Source organism: Danio rerio, chromosome 15 (genome assembly GCF_052040795.2).
Source record: "Danio rerio strain M-AB ecotype USA chromosome 15, GRCz13ab, whole genome shotgun sequence".
In the NCBI taxonomy this organism is placed as follows: Eukaryota; Metazoa; Chordata; class Actinopteri; order Cypriniformes; family Danionidae; genus Danio; species Danio rerio.
In genome coordinates, this window is record NC_141035.1 from 28,147,314 (window position 1) to 28,170,425 (window position 23,112).

General features: G+C 37.6%; 1 protein-coding gene across 1 annotated transcript in view; it reads left to right on the forward strand.

The window, feature by feature from the left end:
* pak4 (p21 protein (Cdc42/Rac)-activated kinase 4) overlaps nt 1–23,112 on the forward strand; it is a 34,389-nt gene that overhangs the window by 5,338 nt on the left and 5,939 nt on the right. The window contains 6 exon segments of the mRNA NM_001002222.3: nt 10,682–10,903; nt 10,985–11,196; nt 11,284–11,716; nt 15,565–16,035; nt 20,830–20,963; nt 21,664–21,790. Of these exon segments, the coding sequence (NP_001002222.3) occupies nt 10,703–10,903; nt 10,985–11,196; nt 11,284–11,716; nt 15,565–16,035; nt 20,830–20,963; nt 21,664–21,790 (1,578 nt within the window). The 5' untranslated portion in view covers nt 10,682–10,702.

Here is a 23,112-nt window from a genome sequence, read left to right on the forward strand (position 1 = left end):
TTTCATGCACTCTTTTTAATAACCAGTATATGGATTAGAGTTTTTCTTTTGCCACAGTCTCACAAAAACAAAGGTATACTACTCAATAGGGCTGCTCGATTATGGGAAAAATCATAATCACGATTATTTTGGTCATAATTGTAATCACGATTATTCAAAACAATTATCAGTTGAAGTCAAAATTATTCGCCCTCCTGTGAATTTATTTTTATATATAAATATTTCCCAAATTATGTTTAACAGAGGATGTTTTTTTTTACAGTATTTCTAATAATTTTTTTTCTTCTGGAGAAAGGCTTATTTGTTTTATTTCAGCTAGAATAAAAGCAGGTTTAAATATTTTGAAACCTATTTTAGTAGTTCGATTTTATTACCCCCTTTAAGCAATATATGTTTGATTGTCTGCAGAAGAAACTACTGTTATACAATGACTTGCCTATTTACCCTAATTAAGCCTTTGAATGTCACTTTAAGCTGAATACTAGTATCTTAAAAAATGTCTAGTAAAATATGTGCTGTCATCATAGCAAAGATAAAATAAATCAGTTATTAGAAATGAGTTATTAAATCCTTTATGTTTAAACTGTGCTTTAAGCATCTTCACTTTATTTTTGATTTTATTATTGATTAATAATAAAAACAGGCAGCAGCAGGAATACCGTACGCTGTCACTTTAAGAATGGTGCGGCTCTGATATGGTTTCTCTTTCACGTGTCTTTTGATTCTCAACTTCTTTGTTTATTTCACAAATGAGGTTTAATATGAATAATCACTAAACACCGCGCTTTGACAAAAATGTGCATGTATTTGACCCTTAAAGTGCTCACATTAAGACGGCGTTAGATGTGTGTGTAGGACACGCTACCTGTCCGAGGCTAAGCACGGCGCGCGCACACACAACAACACGTGCTCTTTCGCGCTTTTAAAAATATGAATGATGCTCATCTCGTGCTGCAAAAGTTACATTACAGCACATGCTTTTAGTCATTTTCACGTGGAACTGAGCTTTGCAGAGACAAAGAGCTTTTACACGTGTACAACTGGAAAGGGGCTGGTATGTGATGGATCTCGATTAATGGTTTTTCATAATTGTTAAAAGCCAAAATTGAAATTTAATTTTCGATTAATTGGACAGCCCTACTACCCAAGACCAGGATTTTATTGAATTATCCTAGGTAAAAAAAATGTACATTTTAAGCATGGGCCGGTATATGATTTTGACCGTATGATAACCTTGGATAAAATTATTACGGTTTCACGGTATTTTGATTACTGCTCTAATATATGTTCTTTTTAAATGTTGGGGTATAAAAACGAACTGTTTTCCCCTTTGAACATAATTTTATTTTAGAAACATTTTTAATATGTTGGAGCTAGGGTTGGGTCGATAGACAATGCCATCATCCATCGCCGATGGTCGACAGACATCACGATGCTGAGCCAGCATCGCGATCCTCCACCTCGCTCCCGTTGCAGCAGCAACCCGCTCGTGAAAAATACACACTCAGGCCCCTTTTACACTAAGGGTGCTTTCAGATATGTAGTTCAATTAATTTGATCTGGACCAAGGGCAATAAATGATACATTGTTGCATTTTCTCTCATCTTTGGGTTGTTTTCACAACACACTGCTGGCTTTGGTCTGAACCAGTTGAAAAGAACCAAAATACACTCATCTGACAAAATTCACATCTCTCATTGGCCAGATGTTTTTGAACATAAAATTCCTAAACTGCTTATAGATTGGTCAGAATTCATGTGCTGGAAAATGCCAAAGAACTCCAGCAAGTAGACAAACCGGCAGACACAAAATGTTGCTTTTTACTATGGAGGGATGACTGCGCTGACTGATTGTATCCCTGCTTTAGACAAACTATACATTTCGAGAATGAAGCGCGGCCCTGGCTGAAAAACAATGTTTTAATGCATCGCATGTCACTTCAGGAGGAGGCATGAATTAATTTAGCTAAACTGCGACATGGCCATCTTGCTAAAATATTACCAATGATCCATCAGGTAATGTTTTCCCTCTCTTTCTCTGTTGGTAAAGCGCTGTCAGCAAAAATGTTTTTTTCCATATTCCATTATGCATAGCGCATTGGTCTACGGCAGCTAGATTAATCCAAAAGGCGCAGTACTTTTTGCGGTTGGGTCTGTTTTAGTTCGGATCATGTTCTCACCACAAACGAACCGCTTCATGGTTTATTTGAAAGTGTAACGAGGCCACCTCTTCAAGCAGGTCTACGTACGCTTTTTTGGTCCGCTTTTGGTGCGCACTCGAGTAGATTGCTGCATTCACACCTGCCCAAACGAACCGCACCAAGAGGGAAAACGAACTCTAATGCGATTCAACCAAACTAAATAAGGCAGGTGTAAGAGCACCCTAATACTCCTAGTTTTAAAATGGAATTTTACAACAAAAATAATCCATGTCCACACTGGCATTTTTATCTAGCATTTCTGAAAACACTTTACCACTGAAAACGCACATCACATGACCACACACACAGGCATGCTCTGTAGCATACGTCCGCAGGTGCTTTGAGACTCTTCTCTTCTGTCTTTTGAATCTATCAGGTAATGTGTGACAGCATCAGTACACTGCTTCAATCTTTCGCTTTCACGCTTGTACTTAGTAATTTAAGCGAAAACCTCAGATACTGTTGGTTAATTTCTATTAGTTGTTCACCTTTTTACCAATTAAGTTTGTCAACGCCATTATAATGACACAGATCACTCTGCCTATTTATGCCAGAGTCTCGTGGAAAAAGTGATCGACAGGTGGTAATTTGTGTGTAACTTTATTTATGATTTGTGTGTATTTTTCATTTATGATTTGGTTTTGGGTAAACCTTTTTGGTATGAATTAATTAATTATTTTAAAATATTTAATTCACCACCTATTACAGCGATGCCATCGTCCATCGCGATGTTCAACATTAGACATTGACATTGACATCGTCCAACCCTAGTTGGAGCAGTAAACATGTCATGCTAAATAATTTGAATGAATCATTGACTTGCTCTCTTCATTAGTTTCAATAACACAGATTTCCTTACTAATTTAAAGATTTCCTTTATTTGAAAATAGTTAGCGTCCAATGCCTAATACAATACTGTTCAAAAGTGTTGCTTTTTTATTTGTAAGATGAATACTGAGACAGGCTGCAGTCATTTATTCAGAAATGCAGTCGCAAAATTATTATTATTATACAATCATTGAAGTATAGTTTAGGTTGTAATGTGTTTCTGTGCTGGCAAAGTTGAATTTCCAGCAGTCATGACTCTGCTTGATAGGAGTATGTCACATGATTATTCTTAAATCATTCTGGTATGCTGGTTTGGTGTTGAAGAAATGTCCTACTCTTGAACAGCATTTATATGAAATGAAAGTATTTAATAACATCATAATTCTTTCACTTTTGATTTTCTTTTAAATTGTTGAATGATTGTGGGAATATATTGAGCCATCTTTTTTAAATTATCAAGAGGCAGCCATTAAAACCGCTTTGCTTTCTGATGTCAATATCTGAATCTGCTGTATCCTCTACTTTTTTAAACACTGTTTTAGCAGTTTTGACTTTTCTTACTGTATATATAAAATGACCCTTTGTAAGCAAATTGACACTATTGTTTAAGTCTTTGTGTCAGTTGTTTAGTTGACCATTATTTAATTTCCCATCAGCTGCGAAGTGATGCCACTCTTGTACTTGTGTGCTTTTCACGAGTCCTGTACTAAACACTGTACTGTTGTCTTTGGCAAAATGATGTGTAATCTGTCCCTCAGAATGCCCTCTCTCAGACCTGTGCATGTAAGGACTGTGTGTATTTACCACATGCAAAGCATTGTGGGATATTATGACATTGGTGTTTAGCTGCTGCTTGTGTTGTTGCTCACTGAGTGATTAACAAATAACAGTTGTTGAACAGCAAGAGAAGGCCTGTTGTTTTTGTTGCATTATTCATACGTTACCTGGAATATTCAAAAGAAGACTCGTATTGTTTTTAATGAATAGACTGACACAAAAAAAAAGAGTCATGATGATGTCTTACCAGTGTTTTCTCCTATTTGCAATTGTTCTTTGAGATCACGAGTGGTTGTGGTTACAAAATTTATGTTGTTATTCTTTGTTTATTTTTATTGTATTGATGTTTAGAAAGGATGAGATTAAAGACCAGTTTATAAGTACTGATACCAACAATATACTGCAAAGAATGCAATGAAGATGTATAACAGCGATGAAGAGGAACGTAGATTTTTTTTTCAACACATCACCTCCAATCCGTCTATTTACCTTGATGATTGACAGCATGCACTGCCAGTCCGACTAAACCATTGAATGAAAGTAAAACAAATGGCAGTAAAAATGCAACCCACAAACCAGTGTTGGGCCGATGGCCAATAGACAAGACTATGCTGAGCCGGCATCGCCGATGCTCCGCCCTGCCCCCGTCGCAAACCTGCTCGCGAAAAATACACACTCAGGCCCCGTTTACACTAATGCGTCTTAAGGCTCCTACACAACTAGACACTTTTCATTTGCGTTTATCGTTAGCGTTTTACAAGACGTTTTTCCGCATTCAAACCCAAGCGATTTTCACTGGCGTCAAGCAGAAGAGTATGCAAAATCCCTCCTTTACGTTCGATGGCGCTACACAACTTTAAGCTTCCGACGCCCATTTGTAACACAGAAGAAGAGGAAGAGAGGAAGTTCACACGCTTGTTGTTAAAGTTACTGGTGACTCGAACAAGCATAGATGGTTCAGGTAGCAGCTCCAGTTCTAGCGATGAAAGAATGATTGTTCACAGATTAATAAGCAGCTCCATGTTCATATCGCTTCTGGGCATCTTCAGTGTGCGCTCACATTGACAGTTTTGCGCTTGAGCGCTGTTTACTGTAACTTAAGCAGCTCCGTGCACGTGATCAAAAGTGCCAACCTGATTGGTGGAGAAGGTTTTAACGCTGTGTAAAAAAAACAAATCAAATAAAAAAAACCCAGCATGTGGAGTTTTTTTTTTTTTTTTTTTTTTTTAATGACGCTTTTGCGCCTTGCGTTTTCTGAAAACGCACATCACGTGACCACACACACACACACACACACACACACAAACACACACACAAGTAGTGCTCACTGCAGAGCCACACAGCCACACGCTTCTCTCCCATTGCTCTAGAAACAGAGCAATGCACGTCTTTATCAAGGTTGTACCACTGTATCGCATCTCACTTCAGTTGTTAAACATAATATTCAGACATCCCAAGTTTCCCGGAAGTTCGGGGAGTGTCTATGCATTTGCACATAATAAAGACACATAATGCCTGCAAATGAGTGATAATCTCTCGGAAATCGCGGATCTCCCTCCTGGTCCTCAAATAAGTCACGCACCCTTCTCACCCCCCGGACACCCTCCTCGCTCTTCAGACACGTCGCGTGCAAGCTATCAACTGTCTTCATATGAAAACGATGCCATCGTCCATCGCGATGTTTCACTTTAGACATCATACAATGCCAAGTTGGTCGACATCGCCCAACCCTACCACAAACACACATCACATGCGGATGTAACAACTCTCAAAGAAATGAATCAAAACAAGCACTCTCAGACAAAGCCAAAAGATAAGACTTTAGAATTTCTGATAAAATTAGCCTCCGTCTCAGATGTTCTGCAGTATTGTAATGATCAGATCATATTATATACATGGCACTTCTTTAAAAAGGGCATTGTGTAACTGTGCAGAACATGTATACAACGATTCTTTCTGATTGCATGTTTAATAATTCACACTTTGTTACTGTCACTTGTGAGAATGAGCACAAATTTTTCTCTGATGCTGAGCAAAAAAAGCTGATTGGCTGCTGTACACATTAGTCATATGGCCATTGAAAGCTTCAAATAAACCCAGTACATAAGTTTGAAGGTCTGACTTCACATGATTATGATACACTTATAAACCATTAGTATAGTTTTATTCACTTTAATGATTTCTTTGTGTGGACACATCGCACTACTTTTCTAAGTTTTATTCAGAGCATTTCAGTTTTATATAAACGGCAGGCTCTGTAAACACTGGGTTGGTGTGATAAGAAGACCTCTAATGACAGAGTTACTAGTTCCAAGGTCAAGCTGTGTTTGCGGTGCTCTCCACTATGCTTGAAAAAACAAACACAACAGGCTTGTCTCTGCTAAGCTAGCTTTATCCTGCAAATCTTTTTCTTAACAGCAAAATCTGCATGAATTTTTCCTTCAAACCTTTTTGGTTATTTTGAGGGTTCAGTATCTCTGCTTATTAAAAGGCAATACACAGACGGTCTTCCTGGCCAGGAACCATCTCTGCAGTATTGACCACAGAGACGTCTTTCTCACTGTTCACCAGTGCATAATGGTATGTGGCTGGAATGTCAGGCTCGAACAGGAAGTGTCTGACTGTTTGAGTTTAACTGCTTTACACATTTAATGTCAGGCACAAAGCCTGATTGATTAGTTTTTTTTAGCGTGCTTTTGTGAGCATTCAAATCTGTTGTGGCTTGATGACACTGATTGTCACAGAGCAGGAAGTGTTCAGTGAAAGGTGATTCCTTTACACTATTGGCAGAACTTGACACTTGGGAATAATGATTTGCATGTGTTTTTGTGAAGCAGCTGTAACTGTGTAGCACCTGCTCCTGTCACTCAGGTTTGATCCTCACCTGTTCCGAATAAACATTCTCACAGGTGCAACTTGACAACCTCTCTTTTCCTCTTGATATTAGGCTGTGAATTTGAAAATGCTTCCTTTTTTTCTTGTATGATGCATTATGCTGTGTGTTGACCTTTTTATATTATGCCAACTCGGCTTAGTTCCTGTGTTTTTTTTTAAAGTGATGTAACATAATTCAAGTACTCTTGTCAACTGTAGATAATTTATTTCAGTTAAAAGTATTATTATTATTATTATTAATATTAGAAAAAAAATGAACTGCTTGATTATGAACTACTATTTGTTTCCAAAGGTTCTATTCTAATCTTCATTCATTCATTTATCTATAATTATATATATTTTTTATACAGCAACGGTTATTGATGTTGTTGTTGTTTTTTATAATATGCATGATATCTTCATGTTTGAATTTTATTTGAATGTTTGTGCAAGTTGATTTTAATGTCTTTTTTTAAAGTCTGAATGCTTCTTGTGAACTTGTTACGATGATATCCTATTCATGCAAACTCAAAACTGACAATGTATGGTTGCTGCAAGTGCCAAGTAAGATTATTATGATTATTATTAATTACTAATGTGTTGCACACAGCATTAACATAATGACGTTGATGTTGGCAATGCATTAAGGCCTGTCACAATAATCGATGACATGACCTCAATCATTTTTGGTGATGCAGTATATATCGGCCATTAGGCTTGGGCGGTATCCAAATTTTGATACCGTCAAACCTCCTCCCTATTTTACCCCGGTATCCGGTATTACCGTGCATAATTAAACAAATTATGACGTAAGGCTCAGACAGCGTTAAACTGTTGGCTTGTGCCTAAACCATTCAGAAACTGAATACCGTATATGCAACCGCTACCGCGGTCACCTGTTTGTCTTGTTCGTATTAGAGATCTGTGCAGAACGCTCTCTCTCATTCTCACACACATACACACACACGCGCACACACAGAGACAGAGACGCACAGCACTACGCGCTCTGTCTCTAATTCACACACACACACACACACAGATACACACAGCACTGCTCTCTCTCTCTTTCTCTCTCTCTCTCTCTCTCTCTCTCTCTCATTCTCACACACAAAAAAACAAACAGCATCTATGCGGCCGCTCCCTTTCAAATTACACCAGTTACCGACCGCTCCTGCCCCGCGATTTATTCGGAAGCTTATTGCCGCATTGCAAGAAATCTGGTCTGCTACCGCGGTACAGCAGCGGGAATGCAGACCTCTAGTTTGTATTTACCAGGTCTCCCTTTTCGTTCGTTCAGTCGAAACCGGAAATACTGCCAAAGTGAAGGTCGCGACTCACCACCTCACCTCTCTCTCTCTCTCTCTCTCTCTCTCTCTCTCTCTATCTCTCTCTCTCCCTCTCTCTCTTTCTCTCTCTTCTACACTGTCCCGTGATGATAATCACATATACGCATTTGTAGGCATTAAATAAATCATTTTAGTATTTAATACTTATCTCCTATTTAAGTGCATTGTTTTTATGATGGTATAACGGTATTTAAACTGACACCGTTGCTATTTTAAGATCCCGCGGTATACCATAATACCGTATTACCGCCTATCGCCCATACATAAACACATTCTAGCAACATTTTAGCTGATTGCACATCATCTCTATCTTTATTGGAGGTGTCAGTGTCGGTATGTTTAAAAGAACACTAGTATTTACTATAAATTACTATAGTATAATTTAATGTGGATGTCTGACAACTGAAAACAGATTTGGTAGCAGATATTTCAGTTATTTTTTTACTTTGCACCTTTTGTTAACATTTTACTATTATTTAGGATATGCACTTTCACATTCTGATACAAATACCTAATTAAATTGTTAAAATAACTACAAATTTAAACATTCTTATAAACAAACATGTTCGTTGGAAGAATGTACTTGAATTGTGATCATATATATTGTCAGTCTGGCATTATATAATGAGTGGCATGAAATGGTCTTCAAATATATTGTGATAAACGATATTATTGTCATTTTGTGCAATATATCGTACAACAAAAAATAGATATTGTGACAGGCTTACAGTCGTTTAGTGTGTAAGCACCAGTGACTGAGTTTTTTGCTTCTTTTGTTCAGTCCCTTCTATCAGCATTCACTGTCAGGATCTTGTGAGTTACTGATCCGTCATCGTTGTGGCCTTGAAAGGCCCTTCAGTACCAGGTTCTCCAGGGTACGTCTTGGCAGCTGGTGCCCAGTGCATCACTGCAGCGTGAGCAATACATTACTCCTTTGTCAGTGCTTTGTGCCAGCATTGCGTCTTCAAAATGTCGAATAAGGGTTATCATCACTCATCATCTTGTTGTAAGCGGCAGTCTTTTTTCCACATTTAGGAAAAGCATATCTGCTTCCGGAAACTAGTTTGAATATTTTCCAGTTTTGCAACTTCTATTTAAACACCAGCTCTGTTTGAACACCAGCTCTTCATAAAACATTGACGCTGGTTGCAAGATGGTCTCATGCCCCAGCTGACATCTTCCCAAAAGGTCAAGTCACGCTTCAAATGCTTCTATGCTTTTGAAAAATGCCTCGGGCTGTTGCCTCGTCCCAGGAAGCAGCTGAGTTTTCCCAGACCTTGTCAGGTGTGGGAGGGGGTTTCGGCCCACACATATCGGAGGCTAGTATTTGGCTTCTGGGAGTGTCTCTGATACCCATGGAGAGAATGGACAGGGCAGAAGTAGAGAAAAGGCATGGAAAGCCGGAGAGCTTTGTTTTGTACTGCATATACAGACTTAAACGGTTTTGTGAATGGAGAGGACAAAGTATTATTTGTAATGTCAATTTTCACTCTGTAGTAATGCACATGGTTAAATAATTGCAGTGATTTATATGTGCTTATGAGGTGTGTTGTACCATCATGTAATTCAATGTTTATATGAAATTGACCAGTTCTGTCCATGAATGTTACTTTTATCGGATCTGATGCCCATTCCCACACTATACCAGAAGTGTATGGGTTGGTGTTATTGTTTTTATTTTTTTCTCCTATGCTTATTAGTGCTGCTTTATTTCGTCAAAAACAGCCAATGTTTAAAATGCTTGTTTTCTATATACTTTATCAAATATATTTTGAAGACTGGAGTCAGTACTCCAGTCTACAGAATCACAAGATCCTTCTAAAATAATTTTATTATGCTGATTTACAGCGCAAGAGGTGTTTAATGAGAACTTGTAATCTTGTGGAAATGTTGATACCTTTTTTAATTAAAGATTATTTGAATACCAATTAACTGATAAAAGACTAAGTCTGCCATTCTCCAGTTCTCGTACAGCTCTCCTGACAAAATATGCTTGCTGCACACAAAATGCTTGCTGTATTGTCCTTGACAGCATTTGGGGGAAAAACATGCAACAAACCTCGTGGATCATGAAAACAAACATATACAACCCTTCAAGTACTGTGTGCGCAGCTTGGCAGGTCTGTGGCCCGTATTGGTGTGTCATCTGAAAGGACGTGCAGTCATGAATAATTAATTAGCAGGGTCTTATAGGACAAGAAATCATAATGAGTCTATCAAGAAATAATAATAAGTCTATCAATAATAATGAAAACTGATGCGTCATCACTCGACTTTAATCCTATCCCAAAAGTTATTTTAATTCTGGAAGATGAATTAAATTTAAAGAGAATTTAAAATTATCCAGTTTTCCCCACAATTAAAGCTAACAGGTGCTAACATTATCTTAACTGATGCTCAACACACCAAATCTGTTAAAATCTTAAAAGTACTTGAGGAATTCTTAAGTCTTAAATATAAACATAGATCTTTTGCAACATTATAAATGCATTTACTAAAACAAAATGATTCGTTCTTGCTATTATGGTATTTAATTATTTTTACATTTCTTTAATGACCCTGCTCCTTGGGGCAGTAAAGTATGTTTCTTAGAACTTTCATTGAGTTATAATTGTTTTGTCGATAAAGAATTGTTTTTTTCTTTTCTTGCTTCTAGGTCTGATGCCCTGCTGCAGCCATGTTCAGCAAGAAGAAAAAGCAACGCATCCAGATCTCAGCACCTTCGAACTTTGAGCATCGTGTCCACACTGATTTTGATGAACAGGAGCAGAAGTTTGTTGGCCTTCCACGCCAATGGCAGAGCCTCATTGAAGACACGGCCAAGAGGCCCAAACCCTTCATCGATGCCACAGTCATCACTACTGTTGAGCCACGCAAGGTCAGAGCAGATGGTTGGAACTGCTGGATATTTTATTATTTTCTCTCCATAAATACCTCGTAACGTGTTTGTGTTTCACAGACAATTGTCCGAGGTCGTAAGATCGGTGACGATGGCTCCCTCACCTGGCTCCTGGATGAGTTTGAAACCATGTCGGTGATCCGCTCCAACTCCCTGCGGAGAGGCAGTCCACCTTTACAACCACGCAGTGACTCTGGATCATCAGGAGGCCATGAGAACGGCGAACACCCCCAATATAGACACACTGATCGCTATGGGGACAGCAAAGAGAGGTGCTAAACTGATTTCCCTTACTCTGATCTACATGTTTGCTTTCCACACATTAAAATAAGAAATATTGACAATAAGCTTTTTTGTAGGGAGAAACCACGTCAGGAGCACCCAGGCACTGATCCTAGACAGTCTCAACGTCCGGGCCGTTCGTCCAGAGAGGATGGCCGGCCTCAGCAGCAGCCTCGTGGTCAGGAGCCCAGCAGACACAAAGAACCTGACTGGATTACACCGGGCCAACACCGAGAACGAGAATGGGACAGAGAACGAGAACCACGTGATTATTCTGACCACGTAGTAAGGAGAGAGGGGGCCAACGATAAGAGGCCCAAATCCAGCTATACTGGGAGGGATAGCAGCCCACAGTCGCCTCGTGAGAAGAGACCACTGTCAGGGCCAAACATCCGCACTCCTAACCTACCTGTTACAGAGGGAGTGATAAAGGCAGCACAGCAGACTGGCCGACCTTTCAACACATACCCACGCTCTGAAAGTGACTCTGGGAGAACCCCCAGCGGTCAGGTAATCAGAATATAAAGCAAAACCATTCTGAATGTGTATTTGTTCCTTTCACACCACTTTCCCTTTTTGCAGTTTCTGTAACTATCAGTGGAAGTGTACACACTTTGCTGTCCACAGTAACTGGGAACATTTTTAATTTTAAGAATCACATTTGGGTGAACTAAATTGGCTCCTACTTCACAGCAAAGTCTAATTCAGGACAATGGATACTATCAGTAAAAAGTGTCTGTGATTTGGTGATTGCATGCCATATGTAACACCAGCACAGTATTTGAGCATTTACCTGTTTCCTTACACAGTGTCTTGACTACATTTGATGCAATGTGGTAAAAAGTATCTTTTCCATGTTAAAAAAAAAGTTTTTTGACCTAACTATGCACAACGGTGATGCACAAAGTTTCTATTTTCTGCTACTTTGTGGCTGAACAACTGCATGTAATCACCTTAGAAGCTGAATATGTGCTTTATTTAGTGTTAAATGTTACCAGTAAAGGTTTAAAGTATGATTTATTGGAGGGACAGCAGCCCACAGTCATCCTGAGAAAAGAGGCCGAACATCTGCACCTATAACCTACCTGTTACAGAGGGAGTGATCAAGACCATATAGCAGACTGGCCGACCTTTCATACCCTACATACCCACAGCCATATCACCCTGCAGCCCAAGACTGGTTACTCACTGAAGCTAAGCAGGGCTGAGTCTGGCCAGTATCTGGATGGGAGACCACACTGGAAAACTAGGTTGCTGTTGTAGGTGGTGTTAGTGAGGCCATAAGGGGGTGCTCAACCTGTGGTTTGTGCAAGCCCAGTAAAAGTGAAGGGGACATTATACTGTCAGTAAACCCTTTCTTTCGTATGACATCTTAAACCAAGTAAGGGTGTAACCAAGGTGTCCTGGCTAAGTTCCCTCTATCGGCCCTTACCTATCATGGCCTCCCAATTACCGAATTGGCTCTATCACTGTCTGTTCGCTCCATGTATAGCTGGTGTATGGTGAGCGCACTATATTGTATAAATATTATTATAACTAGGCCTAAAACATCCTGACAATCAAAAACCAAATGACATGATATCACAGGCAGGCCCGGCCCTAACCAATTTGGCACCCTAGACAAGATTTCAGGTGGCGCCCCGTCACATAGCAGTAAATTCCACTGCTAGTGTACAGTCATAAGAAACTAAATCACTTTTTGATTGACTACTACAAGCTGGAAAAACATCTGATAAATATGCCAATGTAATTAACGTTATTGCTGAATAGATTCAATATTTACACATTTGCTTGAGGAAGGAATGATGGGGGTAGTTACATTACTATTATTATTTTCCATAACGTCTTTGCACTTCCATAACATTAGCTGACGTTAAAACTTACAGATAGCGCTATAGCTATTTATTGATTAGCAATCTGTCAACGTTGGGATGTAAAAAAATGGGACAAAAAATAGCTTCAAATGATAGAATACATAGCAAACATTAGAAAATATTGACAATAAAATAAAAGGTTTAGCCTATTAAAAGCAATGGCCTATACAGAAATTAAATAAAGCTATAAAATCTTTGATTGTATTTGCATATTGATTAAAGTTACTATAGTTATTTAGTGAAGAGAAGCAAATGAATCTCTCATTATTTTGTTTGATAACAAAGGTGTTCATGTGAGTGCACAGATCTATAATGAAGCATTCGACTACTTTAGTAACTGTTTGTGCTCATTAAAAAAAAAAAAAAAAGTTGTGTTTAAAGTAAAACACGCAGGACAGACATGTTTTCATATTTTTAAGTGTATTGTCTGTTTAAACACACTCCCGAATCTGAGCGGAGCAAAAAAAAAAAAAGAAGCACTTTTCCGACGGTCCCTTACTGAGAGCTCCTCTTAGCGCAAGCTCTCCTGGCTACACACATAATGCGACTGCTTAAACAGAGCAGGGCTCATTATGTCGAGCGAAAAAAAGAAAAAAAAAAAAGAAAGAAAAAGACAGCTGTGAAACATAACCAGCTTTGTCTTTTTGTAGGAAACACACTTTAGATCTTTTTAGGGTAAGAGGTTTTTGAGTTATTGCCGTCTATAACTGAAACTGAATAACCTTAGCATTTGCCTATACTGCCTATGCAGCGGGCCTTAGTGCAGATAAAACGTTTTTTTAAAGGTGCATTTGTGTATATATAGAGAGATATATGTAACTACATAGAATAGACAGAGATAGATTGATCTCTGCAGCAGCTGCCTAAGAGCTGCGCGCTGCAGACGCAACTAGTGTGAAAGGCAAACGCCTGCGTGCTGCTTCTGCTTTCCATACACGCTGCTCACGCACTGCTTTCGCTTTTGTTTATTTAATATAATCGCAAGATTTGCTGTAATGTAATCGCAGAGGCTGACATGGCAATTGTGATATGATTAATCGTGCAGCACTACCAGCACTAAACCTGTCCATTTTGTTGGGAGTGCAGTGTAGTGCCGTATTTTGCGCTGCTTAATTTGCTGAAAGATTCTATCATGTTACATTTGATGTGAAAATCAAATGCTTTTTGCTGGAACCTTTCGCATCACACATTGACGGGAAACAGAGTTACATTTGTTTCCCAGCATTATTGGTTTGTAGCACTATAAGTTAATTTTTATTTATTTTTTTTTGCTTTTTTTAATTGCATAACAACAAACGTCAACATTCTATCTCCATTATCACAAAACATTTAGACCAGCATTTGAAATGATCATAATAGTTCAGTAAGTCCTCTAGTTGTCCGAGCAAACATTTTTGTGAATTTAAATGAAGTCTATTAATCATCTAAACATAGATGGCTTGGCTAAAACAATACTAAATTTGGGCTCTTAATGAAAATATGTCTAAAATAGCTCAAAAGTAGACTAATCATCAAATATACAAAAGTGAATGACTACACATGAAGTTTGTATATTTGATGACTAGTCTAGTTTTGGCCTATTTTTAGACATCTGTTAGATTTTCAATGACAGCCCAAATATAGTTTTAGCAAGGCTATCTATGTATGCACATCTATTAAACACCACATTGTTTGGTGGGTGTTGATTATATTAAATACAGTACTTGATGTTGCTGTCGACTGGCTTGTGTCACTTCAGTTTTCCCAAGAATAGCACAAATACTACCTAGAAAATCATCTAGGGGTAAAATTAAAATAAAAAAAATGCTAAAAAAATCACAAGTGCAACATTGGACAGTGTTCTAGGGATTGAGTTACAGTTAGAGACTCCAAAATTGTTGTGGTTAATGATCCGACAGCCCTTTGTCAGTGTGCCATATTTCATAACTTCTAACCATATGGTCCAGTAGACTGTATAAGAGGCAACAAATAATAAAGGAACAAATTCAATAGTTGCATAGGCTTTTTCAGTGCTTGACCCCTAAAATAAGTATAAAATAAACAAGTTATTAAAGTGGTATCCACTATGAACAACATAATTTTAATAGGCTTGTCATTTATAATTGATTTAAAGTGAATGTGCTCTGCTAATCTACAAGTCTCTCATTCATTGTGAATGCAAATGTTCATGCATTGTGTTTTTAACTGCATTATGTAAACCATTTTGGAATGCAAGATGCCATTTAAGTTTGTTTTAAAAAAAGTTACTTGCATTCTAAATAATACAGTATATAAGAAAAGATTTTTAGTATTATACATTATTTATGTGAATACATTGATTATATAATGCATTGTTTCTATAAAATATAAATATAAAATAAAATGAACATTAAGGCAGAATATTTTGACCAATTTACAAAATATATAGCAAAAAATAGAACAAATTGTACTATATTTAATGATATATTCTGCTATTACCTAAATTCTTATTTATGTGTCCTGCAGGATTTAAAGCCAGCTAAATCTCACGAGTCTACCCACCACAATGGCCCCTCTGCTGGCCCAGTCCGGGGTGGCAGTAGCAGCAGCAGCAGCGGTGGTGGTCAAACTTCTTCTCAGGGGCCTCACAGATCAGAGCCTCAGCATCACGCCTCTCATCCAGCCTTGGGGCCTGAGCCTCCTCACGGCCAGCCCATGCCTCCTCCACCAAAACCATCTGGCCCGGCTGCACCATCCCAGCCGACACGCTCACCTCAGCGAGAGCCACAGCGGGTCTCACACGAGCAGTTCAGAGCTGCCCTGCAGATGGTAGTTGATCCTGGCGACCCGCGTACTTATCTGGATCACTACATTAAGATCGGAGAAGGCTCCACGGGCATTGTGTGCATAGCTACTGTGAAGACCACAGGCAAACTGGTGGCGGTGAAGAAGATGGACCTGCGAAAACAGCAGCGACGAGAACTGCTGTTCAATGAGGTTGGTGCAACACACAGGAAATTACACAGTTATTATTATTATTATTATTATTGGGGGTTTCAATTGTTAATGCAAGTTTGTGGTTGACAGTAGGGCTGTGCGATATGGCAAAATATCATACCCCGGTATCTTTAGGAGAAATAACAGTATACGTTATCTATCTGTTATTTTCCCATAAATGGTTAATTGAGAGTTAAAGCCTTTATTAAAACTTTATTAAACATTTTTTGAGCAAAATTTAATTCATACTCAGGGGTTTTACTCCCTGTTTACAAATAAACAGCTGCACAAAAATAACAGCTGCACAAAATCTTTGATAAATAAAATACAGTACAGTTTTTTATTTGCTTATCACTATACACAGCTCTACTGTGCTGTTGTGCAAATAACAAAGTAAACTGAAAAATTGAAAACAGAGCTACATTGTCATAGCAAAAAAGTAACACACCTAAATCATGTTGCAAAAAGTATTGTAAGATAGAAAAGAACCACATTGGATGTAAAAATGAAACGCACAGTATTTTTTGTCACAATTACAGTGTTGTTATAAGTAATCCTGTATACCACAGTTGTGTGATTTATAAACAACAATTGAATCAGCTATATATATTTTTTAGTTTTGGTATTAAACAGTGCACATATCGAAGATACCTAAAGATAAGTCTTTCACGTCATGTAAAAAATCCTACACTTTTTCTTTTTCGTTTTGTTTGACTAAACCTATTTTACTAAATATTATATTAGGAGATCAAAACGAATAGACTATAGATGTAAGAAGTAACGAAATAGTTTCAGAGTACTGAAATGAAATGCTTAAGCATATAAATGTAAACGGTTATTATAACAGACCAGAACACAGAGCTAAATGTGTAATAAAGTAAATGTAAAGAAGAGACCGTCGTGTATTATATACAGATCATATAATCTGTGAATATGAGGTGGTTTACTTTCAAAATGCGGTATAAACTCCTCCTATTTTGGAATTTATAATTCTCTTAAACACATTCAGGTGCTGCTTGTCAATTTGACAAGGCTTCTACTTTAGTTCTTGCTGTCACTTGCGGAAGAAAACATCGATAAAAGGTTTCTGATAAACCGCTGTGACAGCTGCAGGCACTGTGTGTCATATGTGCACGCGAGTCAGATAGATTTCTCACCACAACGTCAGTGTTGATATACATACATATACATATATATTGTATACACACGTGTGTGTGTGTGTGTGTGTGTGTGTGTGTGTGTGTGTGTGTGTGTGTGTGTGTGTGTGTGTGTGTGTGTGTGTGTGTGTGTGTGTGTGTGTGTGTGTGTGTGTGTGTGTGTGTGTGTGTGTGTGTGTGTGTGTGTGTGTGTGTGTGTGTGTGTGTGTGTGTGTGTGTGTGTGTGTGTATATATATATATGTGTGTTAGGGCTGCACGATATTGGAAAAAATTGACATTGCGATATTTTTTTCCTCTGCGATATATATTGCGATATTTTATATATATATATATATATATATATATATATATATATATATATATATATATATATATATATATATATATATATATATATATATATGTTTACTTAAAACTAGGGCTGTGACGGTCACCATGACAACCGCGTCACCGCGGTGGTCATTGCCACCTCGGTTGTCCATTGCCACCGGCCGTAGTACGTGACGTCACGCACTTTAAAACACAAATTACTGTTATGTTGCCAAGTATTACATATCTGTTAGAATATAACATTAGACGCGATTCAGCAAGTTCAAGTTCAACCATGAATCTTGTTAGAAAACGAACTCTTACATCTGGGAACATTTTGGATTCGTGCCGAACTAGAAAGGTGAACGAATCAATTTGGATTAAGCTTTTTGTATGGGGGTTTTAAGTAAAGTGTGTTTTAATATTCACTGCTGAGTGCTGAGAGTCCAAACACTGAGGAGCAAATCCATCGATACGCAGATCCACGGGTCCCGAACCATGCAAGTGGCGATTGACGGCGAGGGAAAAAAAGCCATGTAGGCTTAATCAACTCCTGTCTTCTAAACGCAGAAGCCCAGCTCAGCCAGGCATGGCAGAGGCATTTGCAAAAATGTCCAGATACAAAAGAGAAAGTGATAAATGGAAGACATTGACGAGAAATTGAGCATAGGCTATTTGGTAACTACAAGAACGCGCCGCTCCGCAGAGTAGAGAAACCTGCGTTGCGAGAAATGCGTGCGGCGGAACAGAAGGAGAAGCCCTCTATCGCATGGTTGTGAAAAAGTAGCCTGTCTGTGCATTTTTCGCTACAAGCACACCGTCTGACAGTGTATTGCTGGAAACTCCATTCTTCACTTAAACCGGACAAAGCCAACATGTTAGTTTTTCTGGCAAATAATTTAAAATATGACTACAAAAGGTGGAGAGAAACTACGCTGTTTTTTTAAACATCTGACTTATATTGTTACTAGGTTAATATTTTCTTTTTACTTACAATTATTAATATTTATATTATTATTACACTGATGAGTAAAGTGCCATTTAGAATTTTTGTTAAGTTCTTAAAAATGTAACGTTTAATTGTTATTATTATACAGTTTCAAGCAGTTAAAGTAATGTAATATTTAACTACAATATTTATAAACAGTTTTGTGTTGTTTTATTAACGAAAGTTCAAAAATAAACATGTACGTTTATACGGATGTTTTATTTATTAATATTAAATTCGGTTATTCCTTAATTTTTACATAAAAGGTAAATTAACTTAAGTAGGCTACATTATTTGTTGATGTACGAGATCGAGGAACATGTTTGCCAGTAAATAATGTTCGCACCACTTAAAAAACAAAACAAATGAATAACTTGCGAAAAGAATGAAATAAAAAATGCAAGCGCTTAATCATTCTTCACAATCGGATTCGTACGTGCAATAAGCCGAGGCTATATTGCGCCGACAAGAACAAGCCCTAAAACTAAGTCTAGAGAGAGAACTAATACTAGTTAATATTAATGATTATAAACACGAACTGCGTTGTATGATAAACGCATCACAATGATGTCGTGATCTTTGCTGATGAACTGATATGTTATCGCCGTCTCCCCAGCCAGGTTTTCATCTGCTTTTTTCCCCTTCTTCTGGATACAAACAATAAAGTATCAGCGCCAGACCAGTGGTTTAAATTATATTTTACTCTCCTGATTTCTTTTCTTTTCATTAAAAAATAAATAAATGTTTAAAGTTTTGTATTGCATAGCCTATATATTTTTAAAGATTATCATTCAGCTTACCTGCAGCGCATGAGGTTGTGTACTGGGCAAATCCCCTTTACTCATGCTACCCATTTCATTTATGACACTGTAAACTTGACTTGGCATGCTGATCATCTTTAAACTCAAAAGGTGTTTTTAACTTGAGACTGCATGCTTCTGCATAATGTGATGTTTCTTATTACAACTGTTAGCGGTGTCAAAATGAAAGCAAACATTAAAAAGGGTTTTGTTTTATCAATTGTATAGTTTAGTTTTAATAATAGCTAATGTATATAATAAATTATAATATCGATTATTGTGTAGACTACAATGTTCAACAAAACAATTTTATTAGGTTACTCTAATAGACCAAATCCCTAACTGAAAAACGAATGTGAAAATGACAGGCAGTTGCGTCTTTGCTAAAATTAATTTAACGACAAATTTCTTTTGCTTTTTTCCCCTTTAGAGATCAAAAGAGCAGTATTTAATTATTTCACTAAAACATGAATTGAATGCCCAGTTCTTTCCCGTGTGAGTTTAGTGCGCCTCCGCCGTGTCTGCGTTTTTAAGGTTACAGGTGCACCCTGACCTGACGCGGGGACCAGATCTGTGTATTGCTTTAATTTCTCAATTTTCATAACTGCATTGCATTTTCATATGGTAAAATATCAAAATTTATGTTCTGAAAGTAGTAGGAATGACGGGAGTGTTAGTAAATAACAGAAAGAACTTTCACTTTTGATTGAACTTCTGTCACGTGTTATTTTAGTATGATAAAATAAACAAAAATAGTAATGCAGAAAAGTATTTTTCGCTCTGCCAAGCCTTCTCTGTTGCTGTATAGAGAAGCAGCCTGCTCAGTGTCCTTACCCCAGCCCCACCCCACCCACCGACTCCTGAACGTCTCACTCACTAACTCACTCACTCACTCACGCGGGCATGCAGTGCGGTCTCATGAGGAAACGCAGCTTTTTGATATAATGTTTTTCTTGTTCCCAAATACAAATAATTTATCAAGTATTGTTTGAAATAAGTATTCGTAAAAACACGCTATTCCTGCTTTTCCGAATACCGTATTCCGGTTCGGCTCCACCCATAATATATATATATATATATTTTTTTTTTGTTGTTGTTTTTTTGCATCGCACCCTCCTGCGATGTGACTATCGCGGATGCGCACATCGCGATTTCGATGCTGAAACGATATATCGTGCAGCCCTAATGTGTGTATATATATGAAGTTTAATGCTCAGTTAAGTATAAAAAAATTATTCTTAGAAATATGCAATATTGAACTCTACTGAGACGAATTGAAAAAAGCATTATGAGGGTAAAAGAATTTTGGATTTTTTTTCTTTCTAAAACCCCCAAAATCTCAACTTAGAAACTGATGAAAGAGTGAAAAACTAAAAACTCTTGCCTGTAGGGTCTCAACTCAATGCTCAAATTTTAGAGCAAACTGCAGTGCTTGTAGATTGCATGAAAACGATTTTTGCTGGTTGATTTTTCCTCCAGCGTGTCTTTTGTGAGCTACTTAATGAGATGTTTAAATAGAATCGGTGCTTTGTTTCTAAGGTGGTGATCATGCGGGACTATCACCATGAGAACGTGGTGGAGATGTACAACAGTTACTTGGTGGGGGATGAACTCTGGGTTGTCATGGAGTTTCTGGAGGGCGGCGCTTTGACTGATATAGTCACACATACAAGGCAAGTGTTCCTTCCAAATCCAGCCACTAATTGCTTTTCAGTTACTATCCGTTATGTTACTTTCACACATCTGTTTTATTGCAAGTTGTAATGTTATAGTTTGTTAGATTTGATTAAATTGCAAGCCTCAAGCCAAGCCACAAAAATGGCAAATACATAAAAAAAATATAAATTAAATGTTGCATTGGAAATAATATATATGTATTATTAATTCAGTAATAATTTATTTATTTATTTTACTACCAAAGTAAATAAAGCCAATAAAGAAAGACAAATGTGTAGGGAATACAACAGTAAATAAAAAAATGTACCATATAAAAAAATTATAATCTAAATATTTTATTATAAAAATAAAATAATTTTCAATATTATATGCGGTCCATATTCTTCATTTACATTTATTTATAAATTTGTAATTATTTGTTTATTTTATTTCCCCTAAAGCCACCAAAATGAAAATAATCAAAGAAAAAAAACACCTATTTGAGAAATAATTTATAATACTGAAAATTGTCTATAAATGTCATACACACACATTGTGTATGCATTAGATTGTAGATAATTCAGCATTAGTGCATTACCACTAGGTGGCAGGGTAACACAGCTGTCTGATGTGGCACGCCAGTCATCTGCATGATCTTTTTAACAGTTTTGAATGATTCAAATTAAGTTTTAAGATTTGATGTTTGGTTGTTTTCAGGATGAACGAGGAGCAGATCTCCACCGTGTGTCTGTCAGTGCTAAAAGCTCTCTCAGTCCTTCACTCTCAGGGAGTCATTCATAGAGACATCAAGAGTGACTCCATTCTTCTCACCCATGATGGCCGTGTAAGTCTCTCACTTCTCTTTTCATCAGATAACCAGTCCATTTAGCTCTACCCTCTGCAGAAGAACCAAAGCCTTACAAGACATGTTTTGACTTGTGTCTTGAGTGTCTTAAAAGCTGCGCTACTTGCTGTCAGAGTATTGTTGTGCACATCAGTGTTTAAACAGGTTTGACAGAGCTCTTTCTTTAGTGTTCTCAGACCTTCACGTTCATTCCTGTGGGGTGATGATAATCAGTAAACTAAAACAGAATTACATTGCTGATAAAATCTCGAAACCACAATAACATTTCATTTGCTTACAAGACCTCAAACCATGATACTTTTCACAATCTGTTGCTCGTGAAGAGCATTATTCAGCCATTTGCTTGGCCTTCACAGAAATCTAATTCTGCAACTTCCGACTCATGCCTTTCTTTTTGTTGCTGCTGAAATAGGCAGTGGTTTGTGTCGACTGGTCTGTGTCTGTGGTCGATGCAAGCGGAAGTATGTTCATCCACCCTCAGCTGTTTCTCGGCAGGGGCTGATTTTGTGTGTGTGTGTGTGTGTGTGTGTGTGTGTGTGTGTGTGTGTGTGTGTGTGAGACCTTAGTTGTTTCATTTCCTCTTGCTAATTTCTGACGCTGCTTATCATGCAAGATCCCAGAGGACATCGTTTCTTATATAAAGTTAGTCAAGCAAGCATTGCAGAAGCTTTTACTGAAAAGTTTGATGGGCTTCATTGATGTTAAATCAAGCAATAATTAGAACTACTTGGTTTTACATGTTTTTTTTTGCTGCGTAACTTCATGCAGCACTGAATATTTTAGAACAGATGGTGGTGCTTGTCACTTTTAAACCATCGGCAAATGGTTATTCACACATTTACAAATGTCATGATTTGTATCCACAGTAAAGATGTCAGCTGTACTGTTGTTTTGGTACTAGAATTATAGTAAAATGGAATGAAACGAGTTCTGACTCGATACTGATCTGAGAGCTGGTTTTGACTTGCTTGTGCATGTGGTCTGCAAGTGAGTAATCGTGCACTTGCAAAATATCATCTTGTGGTTGTATTAATGGATAACTTAACAGACTTACCATTAGCTATGTTTCCATCCAAAAATAGGAATTAACTATTAGTAAAACTGGAATATTGTATAAAAGACGTGCAAATAAAGCAGCGTTTCTATCCAACGAGTCAAAGGGGGGGACAAAATAGTCACTTCCAGATTAACTGGTGCCAAATAGTAAAAACGGAATTTGCTGCTGTAAGAGAAGCTGCATGAATCTTTACTTATTTAATAAATGACTTGCGCATGAGAAGACAATACCAACATGCAAGGAA